At 35.9% G+C, this 17,757-nt stretch overlaps 2 protein-coding genes across 2 annotated transcripts; one reads left to right on the top strand and one right to left on the bottom strand.

Moving 5' to 3' along the window:
• Positions 1–4,049: 4,049 nt before the first annotated feature.
• On the bottom strand, positions 4,050–8,760 carry LOC131001311 (KRR1 small subunit processome component homolog). Its single transcript, XM_057927671.1, has 12 exons — positions 8,550–8,760; positions 7,887–7,963; positions 7,578–7,688; positions 6,684–6,752; positions 6,359–6,415; positions 6,101–6,139; positions 5,897–6,001; positions 5,694–5,776; positions 5,511–5,592; positions 4,960–5,103; positions 4,716–4,787; positions 4,050–4,383 (listed from the first exon to the last, which is right to left on the bottom strand). Exons 1-12 carry the CDS (start codon positions 8,758–8,760, stop codon positions 4,279–4,281), a joined length of 1,155 nt encoding a protein of 384 aa, XP_057783654.1. The 3' UTR covers positions 4,050–4,278.
• A 247-nt stretch (positions 8,761–9,007) lies between these two features.
• LOC131001310 (vicilin-like seed storage protein At2g18540) lies at positions 9,008–16,433 on the top strand. The gene is made up of 12 exons (XM_057927669.1): positions 9,008–9,311; positions 11,068–11,218; positions 11,612–11,707; positions 12,008–12,084; positions 13,386–13,468; positions 13,849–13,909; positions 14,156–14,223; positions 14,306–14,387; positions 14,645–14,728; positions 14,829–14,906; positions 15,283–15,402; positions 16,071–16,433. The coding sequence occupies exons 1-12, from the start codon at positions 9,144–9,146 to the stop codon at positions 16,245–16,247; spliced, it is 1,245 nt and encodes a 414-aa protein (XP_057783652.1). The 5' UTR covers positions 9,008–9,143; the 3' UTR covers positions 16,248–16,433.
• The last annotated feature ends 1,324 nt before the right edge of the window (positions 16,434–17,757 follow it).

Raw genomic sequence — 17,757 nt, 5'->3', positions numbered from 1 at the left:
TCTTGTCATTCTCAAATAGTTACTAAAAGTTGGGACTGAAGGAGTAAATTTTTAAAAAAATTAGCCTTTTTTTTTCATCTCTCTCCAATGACTTCCATAGTCCAAAAAGTACTCTCACTCTCCCCCCTCTTTGCTTCAGGTTACTATGACATAACAGCCCAGCTTCATTGACACAGCAACTCGTAAGTTGAACATTGTTACAACTTGCAAATTGTTGAAAATTCATTAATGCAGCAGCCCAACGTCATCTCGTAAGTAGGTGGAACCTTCATAATAGTAGTAATTGCTACACACAAAATAAAAGAGTTAAGTTGAATTTTCTTGTAGAGTGCAGTAACATTGATGCAACGGCTGCAAATTTTTTTGTGTTGTATATATTCAAACAAACTGCTGCAAAATTGATTTGCAATTTTATTTGTTGATGTAACCATATGTTGAGCGCCAATAATTTATCCTACTTTCATTGTCATCAATGGCCAACGATGAAGGCATAATGCAGTTTGAGGCAATTAAGATGGATTTTAGATTTGAAATGTACACAACTTTTTGCCATTATTTATGCCTCAATTCTATTAATTGCACATTCTTAAAGTTCTCGAAGTCATAACTAAATCTATGAATTCACAATTTAATGTCTTGAATTCACAACCAAATCTATAAATTCACAACTTAATGTTTTTGAATTCACAATCAGATCTATATGAATTTACGATTGGATAGTTAGTGTTGGATGTGAATTATAATTTAAAAGTTAAAATTCACAACTAGTTGTTTTGATTGTGAAATCAAGTTTTAAATCTAGAACTAGCTGCTGCGGTCGCCGGAAAATGAAGGTGGGGAGGGCATCTGGATTTGGGAAATTAGGGCTCACACGGCGGTGATTGGCTTCGTTACTGTTGTCGCCTGCCGGAAGAGAGAAGGAGGACGAGGGGGCTGTGAGTGGTGTGCGTTTTCTGTTGAGTATTGAGGGAGGCGGGGAGAGGTGATCGGCGGCGAGAGAAGAGAGGCGGAGGGAGCAGTGTCGAGGGTGTGTGCGTGAGTCGTGTGAGGAAGAGATGGGCAAAAGGGCTGGGGGAAGCGCAGGTGTGAGTGAGAGGGAATGATAATGGGTTAGGGTTGGATCAGGTTTTGGGCTGTTGGGCTGATTAATTAGATTTATGTTAAGTTTGATTAATTATTTCTAGGTATGATTTGCATAATAATAATATTTATTATGTGCATATATATTAAGTGTAATTATTTATTATATGTTTTAAAGCATGAAAGAAATTTGCATCAAACATTTTGCATATAATCATTTATGATTACATAATTTACATTGGTTTTATTATGAATTCAATTATTAAAGAAAATTGAGTAAGGGTATTGTTGGTGTCCTTAACTCAAGAATTTTAGTTTTCAATTATTTATTTATTAAATTTTGAAAATCCAGGTAAGTGAATCATAGGATGATGAGCACTTCATCATGACTTAAGATTAGATTCAAGAGACCTATTAAGATTATAGATTTCTTGTAGGCTTTGTGGATCGTGAGGACTAGCGCTGCTATTTTTATTTAGAGTTAAGATTAAACGACATGCATTGCTATACAGGTGGGCTTATTTTTCAAATGTATGATTTAGCTATTGGGCTTAAATATTCAATGAAATTCAAACTGCTTATATATACCTTTAAATTCTTAATTTATTTCCATTAAGTTAAATTATTTGAATAAATTACTCTTAATTATTCCCAATGATTATTGGGATTTATCCATAATCAATTCAACAATATTTATATTCGGGCAAAGTGTATCAATAGTTAGAAATCCTCTACTCTTTAAGAATTAGAATGGAACCTCGAAACCTACTTAATGAATGAATTTCTTGTAGGTTCGAATAACCAAAGGCAGTAAAGTTTCAAACAAGTTGAACGTTGAATCTCCACTATCGAGGTGGACTTTATTTTACATACAATATATCTTGAGCTATATAAGTTCTGATATTTTATGACAAATAATTGTTTATCCAATATAAATATTTTTATGTGCGTTCTGTATTGTTTAATGCTCGTATAAGCATCGATCGAGATTCTCATTTGGCCTAACACGTTAAATGAGGATTATGTACACAAGGTTAGTGGCTTGATGGGTTGATCGTCATCGTGCACTAACAACTTAAGAGCGTTATAAGGGTGGGTGCTTGTCTGGATGCATTCTGAAGCATAGTTAAAATTATTGATTCTGACTGGGTGTGTCCCGAGATCAATAAATGAAAATGGGGGGAAAAAAGTGATCCGTCGGTGGTTAAAGGCCCTGGATCTTAAGCAGCGAGTAACAATCGAACGTCACATGGACGCCCTCAATAAGAAAGGATTTTGTCATGCTTGGAAGTGGATTTCTGCTTTAAAACCTTCTGAGTCATGATTGTGAAATTGGATAAACCGTCTTTATCATTTCATAAAATAGCTTTATAAAACCCTAGCCCACTGAGTACATTAGTACTCAACCCAAATTCTTTTCAAATGTTTTCAGGATAGGCGGTTGGCGTGCATGGTGCTGAGCTGGGGAGTGTTCCTTGTTCCAACTGCCATCTACTCCTTAGTTGTTCTAGATCTTATGTTCCAAAATAACGACTAGTCTAATCATGATTGAGCTCAGACTCATTATTTCTATTCTGTTGCATTGTTTTAAATGTTAAAGTATCGGAGCTGCGAAACTAAACCTATTCGAATCATTGGGGAGTTTCCCGTATTACAAATTCGTTTTTATATCATAAATCTCTTTTATTCTAATAAGCCCTGTTATTTGTTATATTTTTCTTTACCCTAAGTGCAGGCTGTTACAATATATGTATGTGTGTGTGTGTGTGTGTGTATATATATATATATATATATATATATATATATATAGGAACGCTCCAGTGAGACCCCCTATTTTTCACGAGACACTGAGTACAATGAATAAGACGTATATACTGATGAACAAGCACCACAGGGCAGTACATACTGATGAATAACGAAATTTAAAAAATTGGTAATGAATAAGACATATAAACTGATGAACAAGGCAGTATATACCGATGAACAATGCAGTATATATTGATGAATAACGAAATTTAAAATATCTCGCTCCCTCCAGGATTCGAACCCTGAGAAAAAAAATTCTTCCTCTAGATGCAATATCAGTCATAGGATTGATGAAATAAACGACGAGATCGTGTCTCAGGTCTCACTAAAAATAAAGGGTCTCATTGGAGCGCTCCCCTATATATATACATATAATTTCACACAAAAATGCATAAAGTTTAACATCAAAATGCATTAAATTGTATAAAAAAATGCATTTGCGTATTAGGTCAAATTTGGTATTTTTGCCACCCCACCCCACCCCCACCCCCCGCCCCCAAAGCCATTTTTTTTAATTATTATTATTATTATTATTATTATTATTATTATTATTATTATTATTATTATTATTATTATTATTATTATTTTATGAAAATTCATAACTTTGCACACAAAAATACATAATGTTTCACACAAATATGTATTTAATTCTACAAACTTAAATGTATTTTTAATAAAAAAAATAACTTAAATGACAATATTTCCCAAATTAGTCAAACATTAATTAAAAGTCATAGAAACATTGTCATCTAATTTGTACAATTAATGGCATTTTATTTTTCATATTATTAATTTTAGATAATAAATCATGAGTCAAAATTTGAATCATATTTCGAATCAAGTTGTGGGTTTTAAATTGAGTTCGGCCTGACCCAACACACCATATGGCTGTGGATCGGCAAATGTTTGTATCGATTTCTTCCATTCCCTAAATAATTTTCTAATTATTTTTTTAGTTCGCTCCATAAAAAACTTTTTTTTCTATTTTTGAATTATATATCCCTCCACTAATAATTCACTATTTACCTTTATTTTTCATATTTATATAACTTTCAACACTAATTAAAATATATCTTCATCACTGTCAATACACTCAACAACTTAATCATAAAACACGTGCCCCTATTTTCTAAGAAATTTTTTGGGGAATGGAAGAGCGTATATTTTATAAATAAAAATGTTATACATGCATCTTATATTATAAATAACGTTTATCCAACAAAAAGCATGCTACCCACGTAACATTTTTCCACATTTCAAGTAATACAAACCGTTCTCAAATAAGCAGGTTTTGAGATGTAAGCATTTTCGTAAAATGTTTTTCTCTAAGTATTAGCTGCTACAACAGATTTAACATCACATAACATAGAAGCAAATCCTAAATGTTCAGCTTCACTTCGATTTCTTTTTAGCAGATGGCCCTTTAGAAGCTGCAATATATGACGCTGCATCAATCTTCTCAGCAGATTTTTGTTTGCTAAAATCCTTTGCTTTTTTCTGCAGAAAAAGAAAACACAGAAACCAGTTAAATTTATTCTCCTTCAATCCGCCTTCAATGCAAATTGACTGAGTTAACTGTAACTTGCCTATGTGATAATGCTTTATTGCAGTGTATAATTTTGTATATGCTAAGAAAATCCTTTTAACTTGCAAATAATTTCTATTTATCTAGTTAAAAGAACCACTGTGCCACCAATTTGCTCACAAGAAGCACGGAGGTGACTCAATAAACAGAGGCATAGATTTTGATTATGTCTCCACTTAACACATACATGAACTAAAACGTGCAATATAGATTAAATGGAAGCTGAGAATAAGCCCTCATTTACCTTCAAAGACGATGCAAGAGCAGCAACATCATTATTGTCATCAGCATGCCTTGGAGCTTCTTTTCTAGGTTCCTGTTCAAAAAATTAGCATTAAAAACTTAAATACACCATAACACAAAAGCAGGAAAGGGTGTTCCTATACAAACCTCAGCAGGAAAAAATACACCATAACACAAAAGCATTAAAAACTAAAAACTTAAATACACTATAACACAAAAGCAGGAAAGGGTGTTCCTATACAAACCTCAGGAGGAACAAATGCCTCTTCTCGTTTCCTTTTGGTTTCAGCCACTTTAGCTGCTTGTTTCTCTTGCTTCTCCTGCCACTTCTTTGCTTGCTTCTTCTGATCACTTAAGAAATATTCTCCACTTTCCAGTAGCAAATCAACCTGACATTACTCAAATGGCAAAATTAATGAATGAAATCAATCTTGCAAACCCCCATGTGCCAAAAAAAGGAATGCACATATACATATACGTATGCACGTGCAAGATCAAAAGACAAAATAATGATCATATCTCACAAACAATAATATTGTTGCATTCCAAGCCTTAGAAGTCCAATCAACAGCCATGTTAACATCATGACAACACAGAATACTGAGTAAACAGCAGACCACACAAAAGGTCGCAGCAGCAGTACGGTTTCAGTTTATATTAAAGCAATGGACATGTCGCTGTAAATAACTAAGGATACGAATACACTTTTCTTCATGCTACTAAAACAGGAGTTTTGAGCGTGCAAATAAATGATAACAAGTATAGTAAAGCAATAGAACATGACACATCAACTCACCTTACTAGGTTGCTGTGGTGGAGGGAAAGGTGTGTAAGGCTTCTTGTCTTTAGCTTTAACTTTCTTTTGTTTGACATTTTTCCTAGGAGAGATGAAACAAAAGGAATTGGTTAAGTCTTGCACTGAAGTAAAAGGTTTGAGTTATATGGTACATGTAATAGGCAAAGATGAACAGATGCATACTTCTTAAACTTCGGAAGAAATCTATCCCAATTCTCATTTGCAAGAGCAGGATCTTTAGCAAGCTCTCTCCTCATCATTAGGATCTGTAGTCACAGAAGAAGAGGTACAATCACATAAAATGATCATCAGATCCTCCAAATCATGAGAAAAGTAGCCAAAATTGTATCAAATTCAGCAGTATATTTGACCATTTAGTCATTTACCTTGATGTTGTATACTGGATGCATTTTATTCAGAATGCATTCTTCAACAACCTTCCTAACTTGTTTTAGACCTTTATATGAACCCATTGCTGCAACTGTGGACCCCTGCTCATTTAACAGAGAACAGAGAACGATACGCTTTGTTAATTTTGCTAGTTTGGTTAACTAAAATAAAAATAATATGAATAGATCAAAAAAAGTGACCTGGACAAGAATATAGCAGCCTGTTAAAATTTCGAGTGCCTGCATTTAATTAACCGCAATCAGATATCAGTCATGGTATAGTACACAGAACAATGAAAGTAGGAAGATATCCAAATAGCAAGCATCAAAATGAGAGGTAGGTTGAACGAGCTACAAAGATAACAGTAGTCATTGGTCCAATATGCTTTCTATTTGTGTGTTCCCTTCTTTACTCAATCATAGTCTCTTTCATGCAGATCACTAAATCAAATGAGATACCTTAAGGGTAGAAGAATTGGGTCCCACTAAGTGTTGTCTTCTTTTAACAAATTGTTCCTGCAAACAAGCAATGAGTCAATTTGTGACTTTTGACAAGACTGGACTGATGATGCTCAAAATGCATGCCTTCATAACAGTAAATTGTCCACTTTCAAACGTTCGACAGATCTCGTATATTTTTCAAGGTAATTTCGTTGGGAGATATCTGAACATACAACTCTCTGAAGTCATTCCTGATATAAACTAATTCTTCTTGATAAATAACCATATTTTCTGGATACATGATGCTCTATAAGTAGTATTGAAGCTTAGACTTAAAACAAACCTTTTTGCGGACCAAGTTTCCAATCTTGATTATGTCACACTGCATCTCGTCGTTAAGAATTTTTATTGCCTGTAAGGTAACACGCATGAGCACAAATACGAATAAACTTCAAGGATTCAAAGCAGGACTACATCCTTTCAAAGATTGTATCATCTAAACTCCAAAGAAAGGCTTCTATTTTCCTCTTTTATGTAGCAGCTAACCCAACTGCTCGAGTTTGCAAAGATGCCAAAACTATAGTCATCAGCCTATAGACAGACTAAATTATTAAAGATATTCAAGAGAAAATTTTACTCTTCTCCTTCAATAAAATCTTATCTAGCTTTAGATCTTTTAACAAATTTCAAAGAATTTATAATTTTCAATGCATATAAGATTTTAATAGCATTAGGAAAAATGAAGTATGGATGGAAAAAAGTATGTTTTTCAAAATATAAAGCCAGCTCGTTAATTTTTTGTAGTTATGTAGCCACTTCAATGTTATTCATAAACAACAAGATTCTTAATCTGTCCCATTTTCTTCACCTGTGAACTTGAGTTAACTTTGTCACTCTAAAAGGCATAGTGGGGCAAGCAAACAATGAAAATTGGCAAATATTGATCTATAATCACACAATTTGCAAATAATAGCAGCACAACCATTTTTCCATGGAAACTGAATATCATAGTACTGCCATTTAATTCTACATAGAAAACTCTAAGCACTAGACAAAGAAATAGAATGGTTAACTGCAACATTACTAAAAATTTAAGAACATATACTTAAGCTGGCAAGAACAAGTTCAAACTACACATAATAATATGTATTTACAGATAAATCACTTATGAGAATGTTACAAATTAATCGGCCCCTTGTCTACACTAGGGAAGAAAAAAAATCAGAAGAAACCTGACCTGAGGAGCAGGAACACTTCGTGATAAAAGCTTAATGAGGTCTCTAGCTTTGACTATTATATAGGGGTCCCTCGTCTTCCTGGTTGTTGAAACTGTCATGCATCCCTCAACCTGATAATACATAAGCCGTCCAATAAGTAAGTTGAAGAAATGAAAAATATGCACCACTCAGCTTCCAAACTGTCCATTACAGTCAGTTCTTTAATGAGAGTATAACACAGGCCTCTTGGGAACAATGTAAAAGCATAAATAAAGAAAGAACAAAGGAAAGAGGGGGGAGAAAAGAAAAAAAAGGAAGTAGTAACCTACCAAATTTAATTCACAAGCAATACCATGCTCTTTCAATGCACCTTTCACTATTGGCCAGCACTCTTGCAAATATTTCTCTAAAAGAGTAGACAGGAGAGAAAACATATGAATAAAGCCAAAGTTGCTTGCTAACACTGTATGAAAAATAGTTAACTTTACAATCTATTTTAAGTCCAGACGAATGCAATGTATTTCGGCGTAGAAGGGGCAATCACACAAGTAATGTGTAAAAGAGAGACAATCTGAGTCTGGAGACCAACATAGTAGCATGATGCTTTAACAATTCAATATACACAAGGTCGAGCCATCTATATCAAAATTACAAACAGTTTGTCGAATATAAGAATGCTAAACCTTTACATTATAGCATATTTCCCTCGACAATCATAGGTCACAAGCTTATGCAGCAAGACTTCTTTTGCTTAGATGAAGGATTAATGATATGAACCATGCTAAACAGCTTTAAATTTTCAAACCCTAATGTACCAATTCCGCAATATGTATATGATGTCGCGTAAAACCTAACTCACTCACATACACAACATCATACAGTAAATTAGTATTCGCAATTGGACAGCAGTTACCCAACATTGCACAAGAAAAAAATATTTTAAGGGGAAAAAAGGAACTAGCAGATGGAAAAAAATGGGAACAATTTGCAACCTCTGTATTGAGGAAAGAGAGTAGAAAATGAGCTAACTTCTAACATGCCGCTCTCGTTCCACGATGGATCAAATTTATCGACCTTCCAATGATCGATGCTGGGGTCATCCCACGGTTTATCTTTGTCGTGCTTCCCCTTATGCCTCGTCCGCTGCTTCTCCTCGGCTTCACTGCCATCTTTTTTGTTGTTCTCTTCTGCAATATCCGCCATTTCTTGAGCAAATAGAAGAGAGAGGGGTTTGTGACTGTGTAACTCAAAAAGCAGAGTCTTGTAGGGTTTTAGAATTAGAAGAATTAGTTTCCGGAGGATTTAAATCCATTATATTATGGGCTATGAGAGGCCCAATATATGTTGGTTAAAAGCCCATTAAAATACCTCACAACCAGATCAAATTCAAATTCAAATGATAGTTCATTTGCAGTAACACCAAAATTTTCGAGTTCGCCTAACATTTCTTTCCCAAATTTTCGAACCTGATTTCATAGAAAAACCCTAGACACAAACACCAAAATTATCCAAAGCCGAGCGATCAACGAATCGGATGATTTCATTACCTAATAACTGATAGATTCTGCTCGGAGCGAAAACGAACTATGGCGGGGTTTTCATTGAAATGCGGGGATTGCGGGACGCTGCTGAAGTCAGTGGAGGAAGCCCAGGAGCACGCAGAGCTAACCAAACACACCAACTTCGTCGAATCTACGGAGGCCGTGCTCAATTTAGTCTGCGCCGATTGCGGGAAGCCGTGCCGCTCAAAAACCGTATAATTCTTGAACTTTGCTTTGATATGGTTGATTGATTCGTAGTTGTGTGCGTGCGGTGACGAGGGACGCATACGTTGATTTCAAAGCATTTTATTGAAAATCAAGTAGTGGTCGATCTCTCGCGTGAGTTTGATGATTGACCTTTGTACTTTAAATTCAAAGGATGATCTATTGTGATGATTTAATCACATTTTCTTTTATCTTAGGGGGGTGTATTCGTTGTGGATTTCCACAGACTTTAAAAAGTCCATGGAATTTAAATTCCATGGAATTCACATAGATTCCAGACGACTTTCAAAGAATTCGTGGTTGGATTTCACCCTGATTTTCACTGATTTTCGAAGACTTTACGGGACAATTCTGGAATTGAATTCCATGAAAACCAACGCCCGCTGAGTCTCAGCACCGCTGGAAACCCAGCGACCGTTGGGAATCCAGCGAGCGCTGGAAACCTTTAAATATGTCCATATCATCAATTCCGAGCAACACAGTTTTGCGTGCAAACTGTTGCCTTAGCTCCTCAACCTGTAGCTCCTTATCTGCTTGTCTCAGAACTGATTCAATATGACCCATATGAATCCCAACTGGCATAATCTTTATGCCCACCGTCCTTCCATAATAATCCAATGCCATGCATAGTCAAAAGGTAAAATGCATGGAGTGATGATGATGAGTTCAGTAGTGGCTCATTTGCGGATGAACAGGAGAGGAAATGTCATGCATAGTCAAAGGAATCCTCATTCCAGCGGGCGCTCAAACCCAGCGGGTGCTTCTCACATAGCTAGCTAGTTTATTAAACCACTAATTCAGGTGCAACCCAGCGGCCGCTCAAACACAGCGGGCGCTGGACTTTCTCAACGGGTGCTGAGTTCCAGCGCTCGCTGGCTTCTTGGCCGCCGACGCTGGAACTCAGCGCTCGCTTAAAACTTCATGGATTTCAATTCTCGTGGTTCTTGGCCGGATTTCGTCGTGTGTATTTTTTGGATGAAATCCATGAAAGTCATTATGGATTTTAAGTCAATGGAATAACGAATACACCTAGATTTGTATGGATTTTAAAAAGTCTGAAACGAATACACCGAGATTTATATGGACTTTTAAAAGTCTTGAACGAATACACCCAGATTTCTGCAGACTTTTAAAAGTCTTGAACGAATACACCCAGACTTTTAAAATCCATAAAAATCCATTAAATTCCACAACGAATACACCCCCCTTAATCTTGCAACATTGATACGGCAAAATTAAAATGAAGTTTAACACAACACTCTTTTTTTTGGGATTTTGTAATATGGAGATCTGGCATCTAACTAACCCGCTTAAAATTAATGAGTTCCACCCCAACTATGTCTATAAGTCAAAGAGGGGAAGATGTATCCGTCCTAGAAATTGTGAGCAAAAGATCACCTAAAAGTAAATCCTTTTTTTACATTACATGCTTTCGAACCAAACTATCATTATCTAGGGAGTTCCTTTACTCCAAGGTTAAGGGCCATATAGATGCATAGTTGGTCCATAAATTTTTTGATGCATTTGGAGGGTTCTCCTTCCTGATCTTGGCACATTGGATGACTTTTGAACTTTATGAGCTACTCACTTTTTTTCCTTACACATCTCTGTTTATACATTGAGGCACTTAGTATTTGGTTATGTTAACATGTTTTTTCTCACATTATGAAATCCGCGCAGGAAATAATTTAGAATATGGCACGGTTCTCAAATATTGTGGGTTTGGTTTCTTGTTTGAGTGCAGGAGAGTGATTTGCATACTAAGCGGACGGGACACACTGAGTTTGTGGACAAGACTTCAGAGGCAGCAAAACCTATAAGTTTGGAGGCTCCAAAGCCTATGGATGATGTCGAGATGGAGGAGGCTGGCGAGGGTAGTAGCACTCAGCAAGAAGGTGGTCAACATGTCTGGTTTTTCATGTGCATTCTATGTATCACCTCTTCAAAGCTTATCTGAAGCATTTATCTCCTTAGAATACAACTGTTTTGCTCTAGCTAATGCCCTGGTGACAAACTGCGTATTTACAATTCATAATATGCAGAATGTTTCTTCTTATCTTGATATATGAAATTTCTCCCAAAATTATCAAACATTCTTTTTCCTTTAGATTTTAATGTTCATTTCTTCAAATATTTAATTTATTTAAAATTTACTGTAGTCTTACGGGGATTTATTCAAAATCAGATACTCTATTTCTCCTATGACTATTTACCTAGTTTTTAAATGTTTGTCAATAGTCTTAATCCAAGCAGCTCAGTTAGTTTCCTGATACTCTTCCTCTCTTTAGAAATGGTCGTTTCTGATGTCAATCAGCAGCTACTCGCCGAGCTTGAGGAAATGGGGTTTCCTAAAGAAAGGTCAACTCGGGCACTTCATTTTTCGGGTATGCTTTCTATGAATATAAATTTATGATATGTTGTATTCTATTATTTTATGGGTTGCAGTATTCTCTTATTTGATGAAATAGATCTAATGTGCATTAAACAAGGGCAATCCTGATTTTATGCTTCCCATTTTCTTATTTTTTCTTCGTTCTTCTTGCCCTTGTAAATATGCATAGGGGGTCTGAGTCACAGCATGCTTCTTTAGTACAATGCTTGTTTTGCTGAAATTTTACCAAGATGATCTTTACAAATTGTTCAAATGAAATTGGTGAACTAATACTGTTTTGATCTTTGTACAGGCAATGAAAGCCTTGAGGCTGCTGCAAATTGGATTGTTGAGCATGAAAATGACCCTGACATTGATCAAATGCCTCTGGTATGAGCTTTATGTTCATGTACTATTGATAGATCATATTACCTACTATTAAAACGAGTTGTTCTACTAAATGTTGACACCTTTACATAGAATCTGGAGTTTTACTTGTAAACAAAAGTTAAGCTTCGTGGTACTCTCCCTAGCTTGTAAGCAAAAGGGTTAATGTTTTGGTAAGGGAAGCATGCATATGGGAACTGTCATGTTGTGCTGCATGCTTCTTCCTGCTGGTGGATCTGGCTGGTTAGTTTCTTTCCTTAGTGAAAATCGAGCTTCCAAATCATTTAAACTTAATCTCTTGTTATGGGATAATTCGCTCTATTGAAAGTTTGTCTTCTTTGTTGGAGTAGCTGACTTTATGTTGTAGGAATTATTTTGCTACCAATCCTCTAAATTCTAGTTGCCAACCTCAGCAATGCAATGCTTGCTGCATGGGTATCGTGATTCCTAATCTGAGCACCCACTTTTAGTAAAGTGTTAATACCTTTAAATAACCATTTATCTTAGCAAAAAGTTAATATTAACCATAAAAATAAAAATATATTAATTCTAATCAATTTATGAGTAAATATACTATTTTACCCTTAATAAAATTATAGTAATAAAAAAAATATTAAAATTAGAAGAAAAGAAAAGGAAAACATTTACTCCCGTACCCAATCACACCCCAGCCATTTCCTTCTGCTTTGTACTGATCCTAGATCGCTAGTCCCTCACACCCTCACCAATTTCTTTCTTCTCTCCTCCCCCCATTTTCCCACCACGTTTGCCCCTCCCACATCCCACCTCCACCAATTTCCTTCTTCTTTGGCGGTTGGCATGAAAATTGATGCACACGGTTTGGTGCCGATGACGACGGCAGTGATGTAGGCAGCGGCACAAAGGCGGTGGTGCAAGGTGTTTGACAGAGAGGCGGCAGCGCAAGGAATTTAATGGAAGTAGCAATGGAGGCCAGGGACTCGGTGGGGGGAGGCGATGGGGAAGAATCGGGAGGTTGGGTGGTGGGTGGGGGTTTAATGAACTTTTCTATTTGATTTTTTTTTTCAATTTTATAATTTAAATACAAATCTTAATATTATTAAAATATTGATAAATTGTATAATAAAAGGGTACTTTGGTAAGAGTGTTCATAATTAATACATTATTATTTTTATGGGTATAATTAACCTTTACTTAAGCAAAATGGCTATTTTAATATTTGCCTCTTAGTAAATATGTCTGTTCATATCTTATAAATCACCGTTATAATTTATCTGACATATCAGAGCATGTATCTGATTGTCATCTCTTCTTCTTATGCTTAGGTACCTGTCAATTCGAAGAAACCTGAGGCTCCAAAAAAAGCTCTCACACCAGAAGAGATTAAGCAGAAACAACATGAATTAAGGTATCCTTGGATTCTTGATAACATTTGTATCTCTTTCTATGGTACTACTGCTATAAATTTTATCATTTCAATAGAAGCATTCTTTGTTAATAATATTAGCTTGTTGCCACTTGAAATTCGTTGACACTTTGGGTCAATTTTGCAAGTGTCATCTCCTCGAACAATTCTGTAGAGATGTTGATGAATGTGAAGATAATTTCTCGAAGTATCTTCACTGAGCCTTAAATCATTGCTGGACTCATTCTTGTTTAGAATTTTACTTCACGGTCTTTATATGGAGGATTTCATCACCCGCAGTTTTCTGTTCTCCGCCATACTCTCTGATGATGTTGCATATGTCTATTTGTTTCTTAGTTTTGCATGCTCTTTGTTAATTTCAGGGAGCGAGCACGCAAAAAGAAAGAAGAGGAAGAAAAACTGAAGGAAAGAGAAAGAGAGAAGGTAGGCTTTCATTTGATTCTTCGCCTCCTAGTTTTATGCACTTATCTGGATCTTGATTTTTTATGGATTGCTGAAATCCAGAGACTTACTGAAAATTTTCAATGTTACAGTCTTGATCCTGAGAGTTAGTGCTGATATGCACTTTTTTTTTTTTTATTATAGATATTAAGTTTCAATTTCCTATATCTGTTATATTGTGCAACTTCATTAACATTTTCTTGTGATTGGTTTCACATGATGTGGCAGGAAAGAATTCGAATTGGAAAGGAACTGCTTGAAGCAAAACGAATTGAAGAAGATAATGAAAGAAAACGGTGTGACATCACTTGTGTATCTTAATTTGGATTTTGGCATTTTGGTAGAAATTCTCAATGAGTTAGGGTTCTTTTCAAACAGTATATTAGCCTTGCGGAAAGCAGAGAAAGAGGAAGAAAAAAGAGCTAGGGAGAAAATTCGTCAAAAATTGGAAGAAGACAAGGTCCTTGTTATATGCTTCTGTAATTTTTTATTTTTTTATGTATATTTTGCTGAAAATGTTTATATCATGTAACTGGTCTGTGGATATAGGGATAAGCTTAACTATTGATGATTAGGTATGTTGTTTTGGAGTAGTCTGCTTCAGGAGTCATGGAGTGGGGCATGCTTTTCTAATCATTTTCTTTTGTCTTTATTTATTTTGCTTCTTTCGCTCTAACTGTTGCATCGAGCTGAGTCCAATCCTGTCTATGTTTCCAGGCAGAAAGACGTAGGAAACTTGGGTTGCCCCCAGAGGAACCAGCTGCTGCAAAACCCTCTGCTCCACCTGTTGAGGAAAAAAAGGTATTCTCGTACCTGTTTCTTCAGTGATATCGTCTGTTCATGAGTTTGTTCGGCCTTGTTGTATGCCCTACTGAGTTATTCTTCTCAAAACTAAATACAGAGCTCCCTGCCCATTCGGCCAGCTACAAAGGCAGAGCAAATGAGAGAGTGCTTAAGAAACCTTAAACAGAATAACAAGGTAGTAATTCAAATTCTACTTGTGATTTGCGAGTAAAAACAGCAGAATTTTGGTTTTGCATTTTCAGATTGATGACTTCTAATTTCCAACGAACAATATTCTTCAAACTTCTGAAGGGAAGTTTATCTCCAGCATTATTTCATGATCAATTTATATTGTGAAGGGGATGAACCTGATGGCTGATGTATGTATCTGACAAGATCATGGTTCTTTTAAATGAAAATGTTGGGTTATGGTGTAATGTCTCTGCAATTCAAATGATTGAGATACATTAGAACTTATCTTGGGTTGATAGTTCCTCCTGATTACTGTCGTTCTGACATTATATGTTCCACTTTTATCGGAGTTATGCATTATTACTTTCCTGATTAACCAGGATGACGAAGCCAAAGTGAAGACAGCTTTCAACACACTCTTGACTTTTGCTAAGAATGTCGCTACGAATCCAAACGAGGAGAAATTCCGGAAAATCAGACTTACTAATGCTAATTTTCAGGTGCGCTTTGCCAGACATTTCTATTAATTATTGTTTATGGGCTATATTTCTCTTTCTTGTCACTACATCTCTCTTCCTGCTTAACCACACTGAAACTCCCACATGTTTCCCAATCTAAATCCTGTTTGTAAAACAAGAATCAAATTTTGAGATATATGTGATGTCTGCCGTATTAAGTAATGAATTTCCGGTCTATGTTACATGGACACAGGTGCGGATCCGAGTGTCCGGTACAATTTTTTAGAAAATTGTAGAAACTGGGACACCATCCTAACTTTGGACACCGGTGTGGAGATACGCCAAACATGAAATTACTAAATACATTCTTACTAAAATAACTTGATAATATTTCAAAATAACTTCACAATAACACGATTCCACGATGTATATCATCAAATCCTTTGTTCTTAGTTGGACGTGTCGTCATGAAGTAGGAGCAGATTGTAGAAAGTATAAGGATATCTAAGAAGGTAGAAGGAAATTCTAGGCAGAACGTACAACTTTATGCCGTTAGATGACCTGTCGGCGTACTGGGTTCTGCCGGTAAACTTATGCTATTTGTCCTCTCCCACGGCAAGACTGTGAGTGCATCATTAAGGACTGCACCTGCAACTAGTGTCAAATGCTTATCCAATGCTAATTGATGAAGCTGAATTGTAATGTGGCAGGATCGGGTTGGAAAATTGAAAGGAGGCGTTGAGTTTCTGGAGCTTTGTGGATTTGAGAAAATGGAAGGGGGTGAATTTTTGTATCTACCAAGAGAGAAAGTGGACATGCCGGTGCTGCACTCTGCAGGGAGCGAGTTGAACAGTGCCATAAATAATCCTTTCTTCGGTGTTCTTTGATCTTAAATTTTACGCTTGTCTTTTGACATTTTTCCTTTTCACCAATATTTCACTTCCACCCAAATTTATGAATTGCCTATGCGGAGCAGCTTCTTAGTCTTAGAAGCTGTTTTTCGTTATGTGTTGAAATATTATTCTGCTCGTTTGCCAGATACATTACTGGTCAATCATCATCATCATTTTGTATATTGGGGTTAGTGTCGACGTCGTCACATACTTGAATTATAAAAAAGCAAGAAAAGTTTCAATGTTGTGATGCCAATAGCCGGGGTATGAATTATGCTGTAACTACGATAAATTGTTTATTTAGGATATGTTTTCATCAGTTCATAAATTTATCCTGAGGAATTTGGGAAAAAAAAAGAACTTAATTAAAACTCATATATATAAAGCTAATTTATACCCTATTTTTCCTAGAAAATTTCTCTAAACCCATCTCATCTGTCTCTTTACACCTCTTCTTCCATCCCTCCACCGCCTCCATCACCCTCAACTACCTCCACCTTCACGCCTTCACCTTAGCTCTACCTCCTCCGCTTCCACCCTCTGAGTTTTGCCCAACGTCCACCCTCTTTGAGTGAAACACTAGCAACGACGTGTGCAAGCACTACGGAGGAGGAGGTGGAGTTCTGGTTCTCTGTGACCTCGCAGAAGAAGGAGCTCAATCAGAGTTGCCCAAACCTCTTTCCCCGTCTCAGTTGATTGTTTAAATATACTGAATTTTACTCTATTTTATTCAGAAACCAAATGACCAATTTTCTTAATACTTGGGGACACACACATTTTCCCTAATTTTATTTTCTTTAATCTAAGTGCCTAAAAGTCATAGGCCACAAATAATGGGGCAAAAATGTTTCTTTGCAGGCTCACATCACGAGTAAGGTATGCTATCGATGATGTAACCAGTTACACCGAATTTCCCCGAATAACCGTTAAATTTGTATATGTACAACAAGGTTGATATGTGCCCGAATCAAATTCCTTCCCCATTCTTTGGACTCTTTTAACCCACGAAGCTCCTTCTCGTTATCGATTTTGGAATCAAGACTTGCCCATACACCTAAGTAGATCAGAACTAGCTTCGGACAACTGATTATTAATCTCTTGTATAATTAAATCAACAATTTAACATTGCAACCATTTCAACTTAGGGTGCGTTCTCTTTGGTTGTAAATTTATCATGAGAAAATGAGGGATAAATGAAATTTCACCCTTTAAATCCTTTCAATCTTTTCCCTCATTTCCTACTTCGCCCTTATTCATTCCTCATTTTCACTACAAAGGAAGGATAATATTATCCCTCCAAAAATGGAGGGATAATATTATCCCTCATTTGTAATGAAAATGAGGAATAAGTAATGATCAAGTAGAAAATGAGTGAAAAGAAAGGAAAGATTTAAAGGGTGAAATTTTGGTTATCCCTCATTTTTGCATGATAATTTTACAACAAAAGAGAACACACCCTTATTGTTAAGACGAAAAATTAATACCAATGTCATGAATGAAACAT

Source organism: Salvia miltiorrhiza, chromosome 8 (assembly GCF_028751815.1).
Source record: "Salvia miltiorrhiza cultivar Shanhuang (shh) chromosome 8, IMPLAD_Smil_shh, whole genome shotgun sequence".
Classification (NCBI taxonomy): Eukaryota; Viridiplantae; Streptophyta; class Magnoliopsida; order Lamiales; family Lamiaceae; genus Salvia; species Salvia miltiorrhiza.
This window is presented reverse-complemented; position numbering and strand designations above follow the sequence as displayed.

Bases quoted from the DNA above. Each gene is read 5' to 3' on its own strand.
- LOC131001311 (XM_057927671.1), bottom strand. From the start codon at position 8,760: ATGGCGGATATTGCAGAAGAGAACAACAAAAAAGATGGCAGTGAAGCC. The intron at 6,002-6,100 runs GTCACTTTTTTT...TTAAATGAGCAG, and splicing joins GCTGCTATATTCTTGTCCAG to GGGTCCACAGTTGCAGCAAT. The intron at 5,104-5,510 runs GTGAGTTGATGT...GAGTAATGTCAG, and splicing joins CACCACAGCAACCTAGTAAG to GTTGATTTGCTACTGGAAAG.
- LOC131001310 (XM_057927669.1), top strand. From the start codon at position 9,144: ATGGCGGGGTTTTCATTGAAATGCGGGGATTGCGGGACGCTGCTGAAG. The intron at 11,708-12,007 runs GTATGCTTTCTA...ATCTTTGTACAG, and splicing joins TCGGGCACTTCATTTTTCGG to GCAATGAAAGCCTTGAGGCT. The intron at 13,910-14,155 runs GTAGGCTTTCAT...ATGATGTGGCAG, and splicing joins AGGAAAGAGAAAGAGAGAAG to GAAAGAATTCGAATTGGAAA.